The sequence below is a fragment of the Microcebus murinus genome, chromosome 15 (genome assembly GCF_040939455.1).
Source record: "Microcebus murinus isolate Inina chromosome 15, M.murinus_Inina_mat1.0, whole genome shotgun sequence".
NCBI lineage: Eukaryota > Metazoa > Chordata > Mammalia > Primates > Cheirogaleidae > Microcebus > Microcebus murinus.
The window spans coordinates 39,298,858-39,315,269 of record NC_134118.1 but is presented as its reverse complement, the minus strand read 5'-3'; the positions used below and the strand labels follow the sequence as shown (position 1 = coordinate 39,315,269).

Sequence of the window (16,412 nt, the reverse complement as noted above, 5' to 3'; positions counted from 1 at the left end):
ATGAAAAAGACACATGCATTCGAATGTTTATAGCAGCACAATTCACAATTGCAAAGCTGTGGAAACAACCCAAGTGCCCATCCATTCATGAGTGGATTAATAAAAATGTGGTATATGTATACCATGGAATACTACTCAGTGTTAAGAAACAATGGTGATATAGCACCTCTTGTATATTCCTGGATACAGCTGGAAACCATTCTACTAAGTGAAGTATCTCAAGAATGGAAAAACCAGCACCACATGTACTCACCAGCAAATTGCTATTAATGGCTCAACTCCTAAGTGGACATATAGGAGTAACATTTATCAGGTGTCGAGAGGGTGGGAGGGAGGAGGAAGAATGGGTATATACAACCACAATGAGTAAGATGTGCAACGCTTGGGGGATGGACATGCTTGAAGCTCTTACTCAAGGGGGAAGGAGGGCATGGGCAATATATGTAACCTTAACACTTGTACCCCCATAATACGCTAAAATAAAAAAAAATTTTAAAGATTTGCTGAAAGAAAAAGACACCAGACAGTAACTCATATCCAGAGAAATAATAAAGAGTAAAGGAAATGGTAAATGTATTCAGATATATAAAAAACTGTATAAAATATATTTTCATATTTCTTCTCTTAACTCCTTTAAAAAATGCATGATTACATAAAAATATAATTATAAAACTATATTGCTATGATTATAAATTTTATATGTAGTATATATGACAATAATAGCACAAAGGAGGAGGGTGACATAGAGCTATACTGAAGTGAAATTACTATTATATATTTAACTGGAATAATTTTGGTATAAATCCAAACAATATTGTGATAAACTAAGATACATATTATAATCTCTTGAGCAACCACTAAAAAATAATTTTTAAAATGGAGTTTAAAAACTCATGGTATCATTATTATGGTGCACTAAAAATATCTGTAGAAAATTCAAAAGAATGAGTAGCACCTAAGTGGACACATAGGTGCTACAGTAATAGGGTATTGGGGAGGTGGGAGGGGGGAGGGGGGCGGGTATATACATACATAATGAGTGAGATGTGCACCATCTGGGGGATGGTCATGATGGAGACTCAGACTTTTGGGGGGAGGGGGGGAAATGGGCATTTATTGAAACCTTAAAATCTGTACCCCCATAATATGCCAAAATAAAAAAAAAATTAAAAAAATAAAAATTAAAAAAAAAAATTCAAAAGAAGGCAGTAAAGGAGGAACATGGAGACAAAAAATGAATCATACAGAAAACAAACAGCAACAATAAGAGACATAAATCCAACTATATCAATCATTGTACCAAATGTGAATGAACTAAAAACTCTAAACAAATGATAGGGCTTATCAGACTGTGATTTTTAAAAAGCAAGATTAAGCTCTATGCTGCCTATAAAAAAAATAGTTTATATTCAAACATGAAACTAGGTTGGAAGAAAATGAACCATAGACTGAAAGGTACAAGCTAAATCACTAAAGCTCTATGAAAAATCATAGAAGAGAACCTTTATTATCTTATGGTAGGCAAAATTTTCTTAGATATAACATCAATAGCATACCTCAGAAAAGAAAAAAATTAATGAATTAGATTTCATAAAAATTAACAATACACTTGTCAGACATGCCAATAAGGAAATGGAAAGATATTCCAGGGACTGGGAAAAAAATAATTACAAATTATATATCTGATAAAGAATTTGTATCTATAATAGAAATCTAATAATTCAATAATAAGAATATAAAACTCAACTGAAACAAAATGCAAAAGTTTTGAATACACTTCTCTATAGAAGATAAACAAATGTCTAATATACACATGAAAAGATGCTCAATATCATCATTATCAGAAAAATGCAAATTAAAATCACAATGAGAAGTGCATAGCAGCATTATTCATAATAACAAAAAGGTGGAAACAATCCAAGTGTCCATCAACAGATGAACAGGTGAACAAAATGTGGCTTATCCATACAATGGAATACTATTCAGCAATAAGAAGAAATGAAGTAATGATGCATGCTACAACATGGATGAATCTCGAAAACATTGTTAAGTGAAAAAAGCCAGTTGCAGTAGACTATACATTATATGATTCTATTTATAAGAGATTTCCAGAAATTGCAAATAGCTAGGAACAGAAAAAAGATCAGTGGTTGCCCGGAGCTAAGAGTAAAAGTACAGATTGACTACCCTCCACCTTTATTTAGCAACAACGTCAGAAAAATACAATGAAAAGCCAAATTTCCTGAAATTAAATTTCTGGTAGATGGAGGTTAGAAATAAAAAGTAAGTCCTTATAGAAAAACAGTGAGTTCATGGACTGAGATTTGTACCAGCCACCTATGTATGGTGTGATGACATTGTTATTACATTAATAAAGAAGATAAATTGGCAGATAAATTCTTCAAATGTAAATGGTAGCACTTATACGATCCATAAAAGACCTGGCTACGTATTCTAGCTGACCTCTACTCAGTAGCCTCAGGCCATTCTCAAACATAAAATTGCCAGTATTTTTCATTTCACTTTTTGTTTTTAATATATATTTTCAAAATGTTTTATAATAACAATGTGTTAAGTTTCATTTTTAGAAGTTGTTTAATGCTGTTACAACATGTTACCTCTGATACTTTTGCATTCTTTTGCCATCAGAATTTGCTAGACTCATGTCTTATACCCTAGAATCCTCTACTATCTTTTAAAAATCCTTTTAACTCCTTTTTGTGTAATTAAAACTTCATTGTTAGAGTGCTTGTTCATGTGAAAAAATTTTAACAGAAAATCAGTATATGTTCCCCATTTAATAATAGAAAGCCACATCTTGATAATGTAGCACAAAATGCAGCATTGTCTGCATGTGGTGGACAAAGCTGTGTTCTGAGGAACAGCAGACCCAGGATATACTACAGTTTGCCACCAACTAGTCAAGGAGCCTAAAATAATTCACATGATATCTCACATCATAGTTTCTTCAGATGCATAGGAAATTTTAGGTTAAAAAATATATAAGTAGCTTTCATGCTTTTGATTTTAAGATTTTTGTCTAAGGCTCCACACTAAATATGGACTTATCTTCATTATTGAGTTTTCTAATCACTTTAATTGCAGAAAAAAATTAAAAGTTCTATTTACATGTTGGAAAAATACTGGAAGACCTTCAAAGTTCAAACTGCTAAAGATTAGCCAGATTTGTGAATAGATGAGACAGAACCACAATGCATTATTTTCCTTACTTTCAGATATGCTATTCTATTAATTAGTCTCATTTGTTGGGATTTAAATGAATATCAAGTAAAGGTTTTTATGTTTGCACAGTTTGCAGCTTTTAAAGTCTGCCTATACATGCAGCCCAAGGTTGCTTCATTCTCCCAAAGGACGATTTTTAGGCAAAAATCATGTCCTCAGTCACAAATTTTTTTGTTACCATAGTGATAAGAATAAAGAATGAAAACAAAAAGAGAAGCTAAAAATACCTGAAGACATACAGACAGTTTTAGGAATGTGACCCACTTGGTGTCATACATTGAAAAAGTTAATCAATTGAATTAACTACATGTGCGTTAGGTGAAATATTCTACCAGATGAAAAAAGGCGTAGGTTGCACATCTGGAGCTATTATACACAATCAAAGAAGTCAGTATGAATGAAGATGACTAACAATCTAAAATGCATAAAATCAGACTTTCCTAAAAATGGAATATATACCAGAATCCAATAGAAATCCATTAATTTAGCTCCTCTTCCTATACATTTTGTTTTCTTTTCATTAGTTTAGAAAATCTCCTCCATTTGAAATGAAAGTTTCCTATTCACCATAAGATTTTTTTTAACTAGATGGATCAATATAACTAGGCATAGTTTTTAAATTATGTTGGAGTGCACCTTTCTATAAAGGAAAGCTTCCAAATCCTATATATTACATTGAAAATAATGTTTTTAAACTAAGTTTAGTTTTGAAAATTCTAGTTTTAATAAGAATTTGAACAGACTCAATCATTTACAGAAAACCTACTTTATTGCAAGGCATTGAGCTAGTCTGTGAAAAATGAATAAAAGGCAGCCCTTGCTATCAAAAATGTTTCAACCATCATATAATTATGTTTCGTAATATTGATTTTTAAAATGTCTCCACACAATAAAATGTAAAAAGTGTTGACCTTGACATGAAGAGAACAGGGCTGAAGTTCCAGCTCTGTCAATGAGCTTAGAAAAGTTTCTTCCTAAGCCTCGGCTCTCTCATCTATAAAATGAGTATAAATGAACATATCACCTCTTCTGGTACACAGATCATTATGATGATCAAAAGAGGTGATATGGGTGGAAACCAAATCTCTATAAAAATGAGTCATTATATACTTGGGTTCAATATTTAAACATTTAAAAAATATTATATAAAATTATTTACGAATAATAACAAACATTTATTGAGCACTTATAATGGACCACATGTTTTACATGAATTATTTTATTTAAGCCTCACAACACTCCATTAACTTAGATATTATCTTTCTTTTATAGCTGAGAAAAATAAGGCATAGAAAGGATAAATAACCTGTCCAAAGACAGAGAGCCAGTAAGTGGTAGAGCAGGAAATTAAACCCAGGCAAGCTAACTCCAGAACCATGCTCTAAATCTAAATCAGTATGATATACTCTAAAATAATCAGCCAAGAAAACTATCCATATGAAATTGTTAATTTGAAATAATATATATTTTAAATTACTAGAACTATATATGTTGCTGTAAGATTCATTATATTTTGCTGCATTTAACTTTTTAAATTTCATTATTATTATAAAAAAATGAAAACAAATGTGCAACAGTAAATACATTATAGAATACCCATAAGATAGGTCATTACTCTGTCATAAATAAAGTTGTAAAAGATAATTATAGCTTAGAAACTTATAAGTATTGTTAAGCAAAAAAAAAAAATTAGATGTTCAAACGATAAATTTTTTTACAAATAATGTCAAATGCACAGAAAAAACTAGAAAGATATATATACAATGTTAATAATATTTCTTAGAAATTTTGTTTCTATATTTTCCAAATTTTATATAACATTGAATATTTTTATCATTAGGAAAATTCACTTGAACAAACAGCCTACTCATAACTCCTGAAGTCCAAAGTGTTCTAAATATTTCTGCAATAAGGGAACAAATATTTATCAAAGTCTAAAAAATTGTTTTAGGTACTAGGAATACAGCAATAGCAAAACAAAGTCTATAGGTAAAGAATTGGGTAAATTTGCACTAAGAATGGAGGAAGAGAACCTCAAACATACAATGAAGCTCTAACCTTTCCATTGTGACTTTACTCACACCTTCCTACTAGTATGTTATAAATATTTTTTATATATTATAAACATATTTCCTATGTTATAAAAAGGTCCTGAATTGTTTTATTTTATTCATTTACTATTTCTTCTTGATTAAACTGTGGACACATCATCTCTAAACATGGTAGAAGGCCATAGCATTACTGTATAGAAATAGAAAGAAAAATTAACATTCAAAAATCAGTTGTATTTCACTACATTAACAAAAAATTATCTGATAAAGAAATTTATAAAACAATTACCATTAACAATAGCATCAAAGAAAATAAAATACTTAGGAATATATTTAACCAAGAAAATAAAAGATCTGTACACTGAAAACCCTAAGACATTGATGAAAGAAACTGAAGACACAGATAAATGGAAAGTCATCCTGTGATCATGGATTAGAATAATTAATATTGTTAAAATGTCCATACTACCCATAGTTACCTACAGATTCAATGCAATCCCTATCAAAATTCCAATGGCACTTTAGGAAAAAAAAAAACAACTAAAATTCATATGGAACCACAAAAGACCCTGAATAACCAAATTAATCTTGAGAAAGAATGAAGCCAGAGGCATCACATTTACTGATTTCAAACTATATTACAAAGCTGTAGTATTCAAAACAGTCTGGTGCAAGCATTAAAAACAGACAAATAGATCAATGGAACAGAATAGTGAGCCAAGAAATAAAACCACACATGTACCGACCTTGACAAGGGTGTTAAGAATACACAATTGGGAAAGGATAGTCTCTTCAACAAACGGTGTTGAGAAAACTTGATATCCATATGCAAAAGAATGAAATTGGACCCTTGTCTTATACAATATACAAAAATTAACTCAAAATGTATTAAATACTTAAATTCAAAGTCTAAAACTGTTAAATTTCTAGAATAAAACATAAAAGCTCCTTTATAATGAGTCTTGGTAATAGTTTTTTGGATATGACACCAAAAGCACAGGCAACAGAAGCAAAACAAAACAAAACAACAAATAGAAGAACTACATCAAACTAAAAAGCTTCTACACAACAAAGGAAATAACAAAATGAAAAGGCAACATACAGAATGGGAGAATATATTTGCAAACTATATATCTGATATGGGGTTAATATCCAAAATAAATAAGAAATTCATACAACTTAATAGCTAATAACAATAATAATAATAACACAATTTAAAATGAGACTTGAATCTTAATAGATATTTTCCAAAGAAAACATGCAAATGTCCAACAGGTATATGAAAAATTACTCAACATCACTATTCACCAATGCAAATCAAAACCATAATGAAATCTCACCTCATATCTGTTATGATAGCTATTATCCAAAAGGTAAGAGATCACAAGTGTTGGTCAGGATGTGGAGAAAAAGAAACCCTTGTATGCTGTTGGTGGGAATGTAGATTGGTACAGCCATTATGTAAATAGTATGGAAGTTTCTCAAACAACTAAAAACACAACTACCAACAATCCTACTCCTAGGTATATATCCAAAGAACATGAAATCAGTTTGTCAAAGAGATATCTGCACCCCAATATTCATTGCAGCTCTATTCACAATAGCCAAGATATGGAATCAACCTAAGTGTCTAACAATGGATGAATGGATAAAGAAAATGTAATATCCAAAGGAATACTCTTCAGCCTTATAAAAGAAGGAAATTCCACCATTTGTGACAACAATGATGAACCTGGAGGACATTACACTAATTAAAATAAGCCAGACACAGAAAGACAAACACAGTATAATCTCACTTATATGTGGAATCTTAAAAAGTTAATCTTATAGAAGCAGACAGTAGAACAGTGGTTGTCAGGGGCTAGGTGGTGGGAAAACTGGGGAGATGTTAGTGAAAGCATTCAAACTGTCATTAGAAAGACAAATAAGTTCTGGGGATCTGCTACAGCATGGTGACTGTAGTAAGTAATACTGTATTGTATACTTGAACTTTGCTAAAAAGGTAGATTATAAGTGCCTTCAACACGCATACATGATAACTATGGATGGTGACAGATGTATTGACTAATTACATTGTGATAATCATTACACAATGTATATGTATCTCAAATCAGCACATGGTATACCTTGAAGATAAACAATTTTAATTTGTCAATTATACTTCAATAAAGCTGGGAGGGGAGAAAATCTAAGAAGAATTAAAAATTCATTGGGATTTCATACAGCCTGGTGACAATCTCCAGTCCCTTACTAGTCTTTAGTAAAGAGAGAAATATTCCTACATTTAAATTATTAAGTATTCTTATATAACACTAGCCTTTCATTTATGTACTGTTCATAAAAGAAATGATTTTCTAACTGTAAATGTCCATTGTATCGAAAGAGCTTGCAATGTTTATAATTTAAACTTGACACCTGGGCGCGGTGGCTCACGCCTGTAATCCTAGCACTCTGGGAGGCCAAGGCAGGCGGATCGCTCAAGGTCAGGAGTTCCAGACCAGCCTGAGCAAGAGCAAGAATCCATCTCTACTAAAAATAGAAAGAAATTAATTGGCCAACTAAAAATATATAGAAAAAAAATTAGCCGGGCATGGTGGCACATGCCTATAGTCCCAGCTACTCAGGAGGCTGAAGCAGAAAGATTGCTTGAGCCCAGGAGTTTGAGGTTGCTGTGAGCTAGCCTGATGCCAAGGCACTCTAGCCTGGGCAACAGAGTGAGACTCTGTCTCAAAAAAAAAAAAAAAAAAAAGAAATTTTAACTTGACATATTCTTCAGTATCAAATCTGTCCAGGCGAAAGCTTCTTAGCATCGGTATTCAAAATACACTAATGTAAAATATACTCAGCTAGTCATAAATTGTTTTATTTTATATCAAAAATATATTTAAAATCTATAAAAAGTTAAAACCACCTCTCTCTTCCTCAAAAAAAAAAACCCTTTACTGTATTAACTTCTTTTAAACTACTGTTTAAATTTCTTTCTTCATATATATTAATATCAGATATAAAGATATTTGAGGAAAGAGATTATAAAACAAATTTAGTAAGAAAAGAAGGGAGTAAGAGAAGAAAATAGGGAGAGAGAAAAGAAGGAAGTATAAAGGAAAAGAAGGAAAAAAGAAGAAAAGAAATGAGAAACTACTCACCTTGAGGGACCAGGTCACAGATATCATCAATTTGTTTCTGGGTTGGGAAATGACCACAGTCATTGAAGAACTTAAGGAGCTCACCTCTTTCTATTCCTTTCCAATCTTCTCTCTTAGCAAACATTGTTTCATAGACTAAAAGAACAAAAAGATAAACAAATATATGTGTGTATATATATATATATATATATATATTCTTTACAAATAAATAATATACCAAGTACACCTAAAGGGTTCATCTGGATTTGAAGAAACTTTAACTCCAGCTTTATTTTCATATCTGCCAATAAGCCTCCATGACTAGACTGGCACTAAGTCAACCTCCTGATGAAGGTCAGAAGGAAGTGGATGTGCTCCTCCCCCTATCATCCCATGTTCTGCAGTAGTGAAATCTGGACTTAATTCCCCAAGAAGAACACTGGCATCTTCTATCCTGGTTTCTTGACAATTGACCATATACCCTATATACATCAACATTGAACCCACATGGTAAGAATTAGCTTTAATGTCAAGATTTCTGACAGCCTGACTCCTGCTGATCCATTTCAGTGTTCATTATTTATCAGCTCCTCTACTTTTCCTCACCTCTTTTTGGATTCTACGCACTTTATAACTATTGGAATTGGTGACTCCACTTTGGACTGAGTTGACCCCTAATGGGGGAAATGTCTACTTTTTGCTTGCTAACTTAATGTACTGCTACTTTTTAGTTTAAGGCATTTTGCCATTCCTGGCTCAGGACTACTACAGAAAACCACTCAGTTGGGTCACCTGTCACCTATCTCCCATACTTGACATTAGATAGGAGTTAAACAATGAGCAACAGAATTGATGCATACAGTTTGTAAGTGCAGTTTTCCATAAATAATTAATTTCTTCTTTTCAAAAAGAGTCTCCACTCTGAAGTGTGTTGGATTAACCCCATGAAGCTGATTGTTAGCATTTACAGCAGGGATCCTCAAACTTTTTAAACAGGGGGCCAGTTCACTGTCCCTCAGACCGTTGAAAAGTGTGCACTGTGGGCCCGGGACCAGTCGGCTGCTAAGTAGGATAGACAGCAGTGGCAAAAACACCCGGAGGGCCAGATAAATGTGCTAGGTGGCCCGCATCTGGCCCGTGGGCCGCAGTTTGAGGACGCCTGATTTACAGCATGACAGGGACTGCCTAATTAAAGGTTAAGCTCTGAAATATGGGTTCTCAATAACAAAGGGCACCAGAATGGTTTCTAACATAAGTTATATCATCCCCACACTCAACCATATGGATTTCAATTTTCTATCCATTCATTCATTCATTGAGTCAAGGGAGACATTCATGAGACATCAACAAATTCAAGAAATGTTTAGTGATTCCCTAAATATGAGTAGTTTTTCCAGCTCCTGAAACACAGCAGTAAAATAAATAAATGTAAATTCATATTTAGTATACCTATGACTTTTTCTCTTTTTTCAAATAAGCAAACTAGAGCAGTTTCTTTTGGTGCCCTGTCCGTATGTCCTTGTCCCTTACATTTCTGTGCATGCTGACTTGACTTCAAGTGCCAATATCTGCATTCCATTGCCTAAGGGCTCACTGTGGCTGCAGGACTTCACTCTACCCACCTGTGCAGCAAGCCAGATGTGCCATGGAATTAAGACTTCCACTGGAGTGTCCCTAAACCACTGGAGTTGATGGATAAAAACCCAGCACTTAAGATAAGTTGGCTACAATGTTTTCTTGAGTTCATATAGGGTTTACGCTCCAGTTGTCCACATCATAATTTCCTTGATAATACACTTTTTTGACTTCCCAGCCCTTCCCTGTCTCACTTCTCCATTCCACTAACAGCATTTCCTGGGATTAACTCCCAAATAAATTAGTTGTCCTTGAATTCTTGTCTAGGGTCTGATTTTAGAGAAACTCCATCTATGACAAAAAGAATTTCAATTTTTACTTCTATGTTTAAGTAAATATATTTCTCTTTGAAAAAGTATATATACCTTTATTAGTTTTTCCTTGAATTAATCAATTTTAGATGTTTCTCATAATCAGATTGATGCATTTATTAACATTATGGTTTTGTGACTATATTAATAGATAACAATTCCCTTAACCTGTATATTATGTCCTATAAGCAAACTTCCAGCACCATGTTAGCATAATTAATAATCTAGGCTGGTATAATCAGGGTAAATATAAAACAAATCATGAAAATTAATGAAACTTTCTGATCATTAAAAGATGTTTTAAAAGGCAGATATCTGCCAAGTATCACCCAATCAGCAATCAAAACATAAAAAGGATGAAAAGTTTTTTAAGGAACATGAAGACAAATAAGAACTTGCAAACTCTGTGGACTCTAGAGTTACTTTAACCCTCAATGTAAATGGATACTTTGGCTGGTAATTCTTTAAATTATTCATTTAGCTAATTCTATTCTACTGTTCATATCCTATGTTGGACAGAGAAGCATCTGTCCAAACTGGGCTCCTTTATTCTGTCTTTGCCTCACGTCAGCCTATTCTCAACAAAACTACCAGTGATGTGTTGAACGTACGTGGTATCATAGTCCTCTATTCGTAATCCTCCAATGGCTTCCCAACTATCTCAAGGTAAAATGTGATGGTCCATAAAGTCTGACCCAACCTATGCTCTCCACTACCTTGCCCATTTCATTTTGCTGTGCTCTCACTTGAAAACTTCATTCCAGTAATATTAATCTCCTGGTTTCCTCTAATACTAGCAGCCTGCAAATTAAGGCCTTTGTGCTTACTGCTCCTGTAGAACATTATTCCCCTGTAGATCCACCAGGCTCACCCCTCACTTTCTTTAAGACTTTTACTCAAAGAACTTCCCAGATAGAAATTACCAGAGTCCAGGCTGCAAAACAGAAATCGCATTAGTTTCTTTTTTTTTCTCTCTTTTAAACAGAGAGGTTATTTGAAGATGCAAAAATATTGAAATCTGTAGTTGCATATCATGGGGGAGAAATCACAGGAAAAAAGTAAAGCCAAGAAAAATAAGCAATATTCTATAAGGTTAAAAATGAATTTAGTAACAGTTTTAGGTATGAAGACTGAGTAAAACAGTGGGAGCACTTTGAAAAGGATACGTGATTTGGAAGTCATGGCTAAAAATTAAAGTGGGTGGGAAAGAAAAGGTAGTCAGCGTAATAACTGGAAGGTCCTCATACATACTAGTATATATTTTGATAAATATTACAAAATTTGTACATCCATATTATATTACTTAATATAAAACTACTATTCACAAGAGTATTAAGAATAACTTACTGAATTTTGTACTAGGGAGTACAGAATTTATGAACAAAAGTCCGGAGTGCACACGGGTATGACAGTCTCTCTCTCTCTGAAGACTCTAAGTAAAAGGAGTCCCAGTAGCTTCCTAATGGGAGAAGGGTCTTCTCTTTCTCTGCCTTCTCTCTCATTTGCTTTCTCTTTCTTCTTTCCTCTTCCTCTTTCCATCTCTCTGACACTTTGCTCCTTTCTGTCTGTTCCTTTCTCTGGAAACCAGGCTGTTGGACTGGGTGAACTGATCTAACTGAGCCCTCTAATTTATGTGGAATATCTCTCTCTCTCTCTTTCTTTCTCCCCCCCCCCCCACACACTCCTCCCTTTCTGGTGTCTTCCTTCCTCTACCTCTAGCCACAGAAAAGGAACCATTCTAACTCAAAGAGTTCTGGTTATTGGTAAATATCTTTTGGCACAAAATTTTGTCATAACTAATAAGCTTAATGAAAACTATCCTTTTAACAAATATTTTTGAGCCCTTCTGATAAACTAGTCATATGCTAGACAGTGGGTATTCATTGGTAAACACAGACAGTGGGTATTCATTGATAAACATAAGCAAGCATATCCTGTCTTCATGGAACTTAGAACCCTAAATGTAAAATTTTATGATTAGCTGAAACTACCAAAAATGTAGCATTTTTGCCTTATAAAGCAATAAGATGATTCCAATTAAATATAATTTACCTAGAGCATTTATTTTTTTTTAGTCAAGAAACTGTAATAATCTACTCTAACCCTAACCAATATTGAATTGATTAAATAGAAATAGAAATTGGGTCTCTGAAAGTTAAGATATAAACTGGTATCTTTGTTCTATAAATAGAATTCTAACACTAATAAGGAATGTGTAGTTTAGTTTGCTGAGTGTCCGTTAACTCTTCTTCTGGTACCAACATTTAATTTCCCTTTGGGGAGCTACCCATCCTCCAATGGATACAGCCTCTCCAACTCTCAAGCAAGATTCCCTACCCACTTCCTGCAAAGTGTTGGACTTCAGATTTAAGCTACATCAATCAGTTGCTCTCTCCCTGGTATTTGAATATAAAGCAAAGGAACAAAAAATCTTTAAGTTTATATAAAGCTTATCTATCCCCTAGAGACAAATAGAGATTGTCTCTTATTTCCTGTTCCCTAGATCTCTGGAGTAGTTCTGGTTTACATTCTGTCTGAAATCTGATTCTTTAGCTATCTTTCTGATATTCTCCCTTTAAATTTCCTTTTTAGTTTTAGTTAGCTAGAATAAGTTTTCTGTTGCTTATAGAGGATCCTAAAATATTAGTCCAAATATACAATATGCAACTTTAAAACTCAAATTGCTTACAGCAATGTAAAAATATAGTCTACCTTCTGTTTCCGTGGGCAATTACATGTAAAATTTCAATGGTTAAATTAATTCCAAACCTAAATTCAAACCAGAAATGATTGTAACACTTACATTTTTTTCTGTCCATCCATTCCTCTAGCTCTGATAAATTTATAATTTGTCTTGTTCTCCAAAGACCAAGTCGATGTCTAACACGGTGGATTGTTCTACAATACATGTTCACAACTGCTTTCAAATTAGGTCCATGATGCAAAACCTATAAAACAGTAATATAGACAGAAAAGCTCCTTATATGTTTCTGCTACTTATATTTAATTTGACTTTGCCCCTTTCATGTAATCTATTTCCCCCAATTTCTGAGATCATGGCTGTATTTATTCTTTATTGCCTAGGTTGGTTAAATATATGCATTGTAGAGTAATATAATTTCCCTAAAGTTCAGAGAGCTTCATTATGATTTCCTTTGTTATCAGATATTATTCATATTTACCCTACAATATAGGTTCCAATGATGGCTACTCTTACAGACACTTCCTAGGTTGGTGTTCAGATTTCTAAATTATGTAGCCAACTCAGCAGAGAAAAAATAAGTTTTCTTAAGGCATTATTCTGTACTGGATGATTCTTGCCTAAACAGTTTGCTCTGGGTGCTCAGAGCTTGTCTTTTTTTCCTTTGAAAACTACATTCATCTCTTTTACCTATTTTTCACTGGGCTTTTTCAGGTTTCTTTGTTTTCTAAAATCTCTTTGAATATTAAAAAATTAACCCTTTCCAACATACATGCAAAATTTTTCTATTATTTTACCTGTGACTACATTCTTCTCTATTTCTATATGCATTTTTTACAGTTGACCACAACAGTTTTTTTAAAAATTAAAGTTTTAAAAATTCATCTATTTTCAGTATTTATTTTTCTCTTTTCTAAATACCCAGTTCCATTTTATTTATGAATTCAATTATTTTTACATTTTACATTTTCTGGCTCATTAATTTCTGTATTTATCTTTATTAATTCCTTTTTTAAAAAAATAGGTTTATCTTCCTGTTCTTGATTTCTTGAATTATCACGAAAATCAGCAAGAAAAAATCAAACAACCCTATCAAAAAGTGAGCAAAGGACATGAACAGAAACTTTTCTAAAGAAGACAGAAGAATGGCCAACAAATATATGAAAAAATGCTCAACATCTCTAATCATCAGGGAAATGCAAATCAAAACCACAATGAGATATCACTTATCTCCAGTAAGAATGGCCTTTATCAAAAAGTCCCAAAATAATAAATATTGGTGTGGATGTGAAGAGATAGGGACACTCCTACACTGCTGGTGGGGACTGCAAACTAGTTCAACCTCTGTGGAAACCAATATGGAGATACCTCAAGCGATACAAGTAGATCAGCAATCCCACTACTGGGCATCTACCCAAAAGAACAAAGCACAATCTACAATAAAGATACCTGCGCTCGAATGTTTATAGCAGCACAATTCACAATTGCAAAACTGTGGAAACAACCCAAGTGCCCATCAATACATGAGTGGATGTGGTATATGTATACTATGGTATACATAGTGTGGTATATGTATACTATGGAGTACTACTATTCAGCTCTAAGAAACAATGGTGATATAGCACACCTTGTATTTTCCTGGATAGACATGGAACCCATACTACTAAGTGAAGTAGCCCAAGAATGGACAAACAAGCACCACATGTGCTCACTAGCAAATTGGTATTAACTGATTAGCACCTGGGTGGACACATGGGAATTACGTTTATCAAGTGTTAGGCAGGTGGGGAGGACGAGGAGGGGATGGGTATATACATACATAATGAGTGAGATGTGCAGCATCTGGGGGATGGTCACCTTTGAAGCTCAGACTTGAGGGGGGATGGGGAACAAGGGCATTATATGCAACCTTAAAATTTGTACCCCCATAATATGCTGAAGAAAAGAAAGAATGTATTTACATTTATAAATTTTCCTCTGAGTCCACTTTCCTTTTGTGTGCTTTGCATACCATTTTATAAGTGAAAAAACTGAAGCAGAAAATATTTAAATAATTGTTCCAAAGCCCCATAGCTAGTAAGTTGCAGAATTGGTTTTGAAACCAGAATAAGAACATTCCATAGACCACGCTTTTAACTATACTCCGTATTTCTGTTAATTTAGTTGAATTTAGTGTTTTCTACCTATTTTGTAAACTTTCCTAGCATATTTCTTGTTCTTCCTTCTGTCATGTTGTTTTCTGTTTTGTGTGATTCTCTAAAGGCTGTTTTTATCATTTTATTTTTCATCTTTGCATGATTTTGTGGCTCTTCTCTGAAATTTTCAAATACTATACTTAAACCTAATTTTGTAATTTATCAATATTATCAATGAAATGATATTTCTTGTTTGCCTGAATGAGAAACAAATTAGTACAATTTTACTACCCTCTTCTCCTTTTTTCTTCCATCCAATGGCAGATTCTGAATGCTTGCTAATATCTCTTGACAGTTAATAACATCTTCTAATGTGTATTTTTAATCTGCCTTTGTTCAATAGGCTGTTGTCCTTATAAAGAAAATAATGAATTGGTTGTCCTTTTTGAGCATTCTCACCATATGAATCTTACTGGGAAACAGAATTCACTTCCCACAAGTTGAAGCCAAAAGTCCGATGCTGAAGATCCACACCTCTTCTGGTGCTGGGATGCAGACGTCTGAATTTCATCCACTATTTGCCCCAACCCCAGACTTTGAATGTAAACTAATAATGCTTTTAAAAAGGAAACAGTGGGAAATCTATTTGTGTGGTAGAGTAAGTGGGGCAGCAATATTCATTTTTCAAAGGCAGCATTCATGGAGGCAGCAATACCCAGAATTCAGCATCAGCACCAGACTCTTTCTGTGCAGGATTTGACGGGAGTATGGGGAGCTATCCAGCCTTCATCATTCCTTCATGTTTCCCAACTTAGTTCTCTACACCTCAACCACACACCAATATGCTACTCAATATCTTTCTGCTTATGTCTGTCAGAAGATTTCTTTTGCAAGAGTGAGACCCTATCTGTACAAAACACAGAAAAATTAGCCAGGCATGGTGGCATGCTCCTGTAATCCCAGCTACTCGGGAGGCTGAGGCAGGAGGATCACATAAGCCCAGAAATTTGAGGTTGCTGTGAGCTAAGACAATGCCACTGCATTCTAGCTGGGGTGACAGAGTGAGACTGTCTTAAAAAATAATAATAATAATTTATTCAAAAACATGTTTTAGGCTCCTAATATGTGCCAAGAATGTTCTAGACCTTGTGAACAGAAAAGACAAAATTCCTGTTTTCAGGGAGTTATATTCTAGGGGAAGGAACAATCAT

At 33.6% G+C, this 16,412-nt stretch overlaps 1 protein-coding gene across 3 annotated transcripts in view; it reads right to left on the bottom strand.

Moving 5' to 3' along the window:
- The window catches only part of IQCM (IQ motif containing M), a 363,621-nt gene that overhangs the window by 146,054 nt on the left and 201,155 nt on the right, over positions 1 to 16,412 (bottom strand). For 2 of the 3 annotated variants that reach the window (XM_076010594.1, XM_012783746.2), the window contains 2 exons: positions 13,169 to 13,313; positions 8,441 to 8,575 (listed from right to left, as the gene is read on the bottom strand). In XM_076010594.1, the coding sequence (XP_075866709.1) occupies positions 8,441 to 8,575; positions 13,169 to 13,313 (280 nt within the window). The remainder of the gene's footprint in view (positions 1 to 8,440; positions 8,576 to 13,168; positions 13,314 to 16,412) is intronic. The other variant, XM_076010595.1, reaches the window with a different exon arrangement.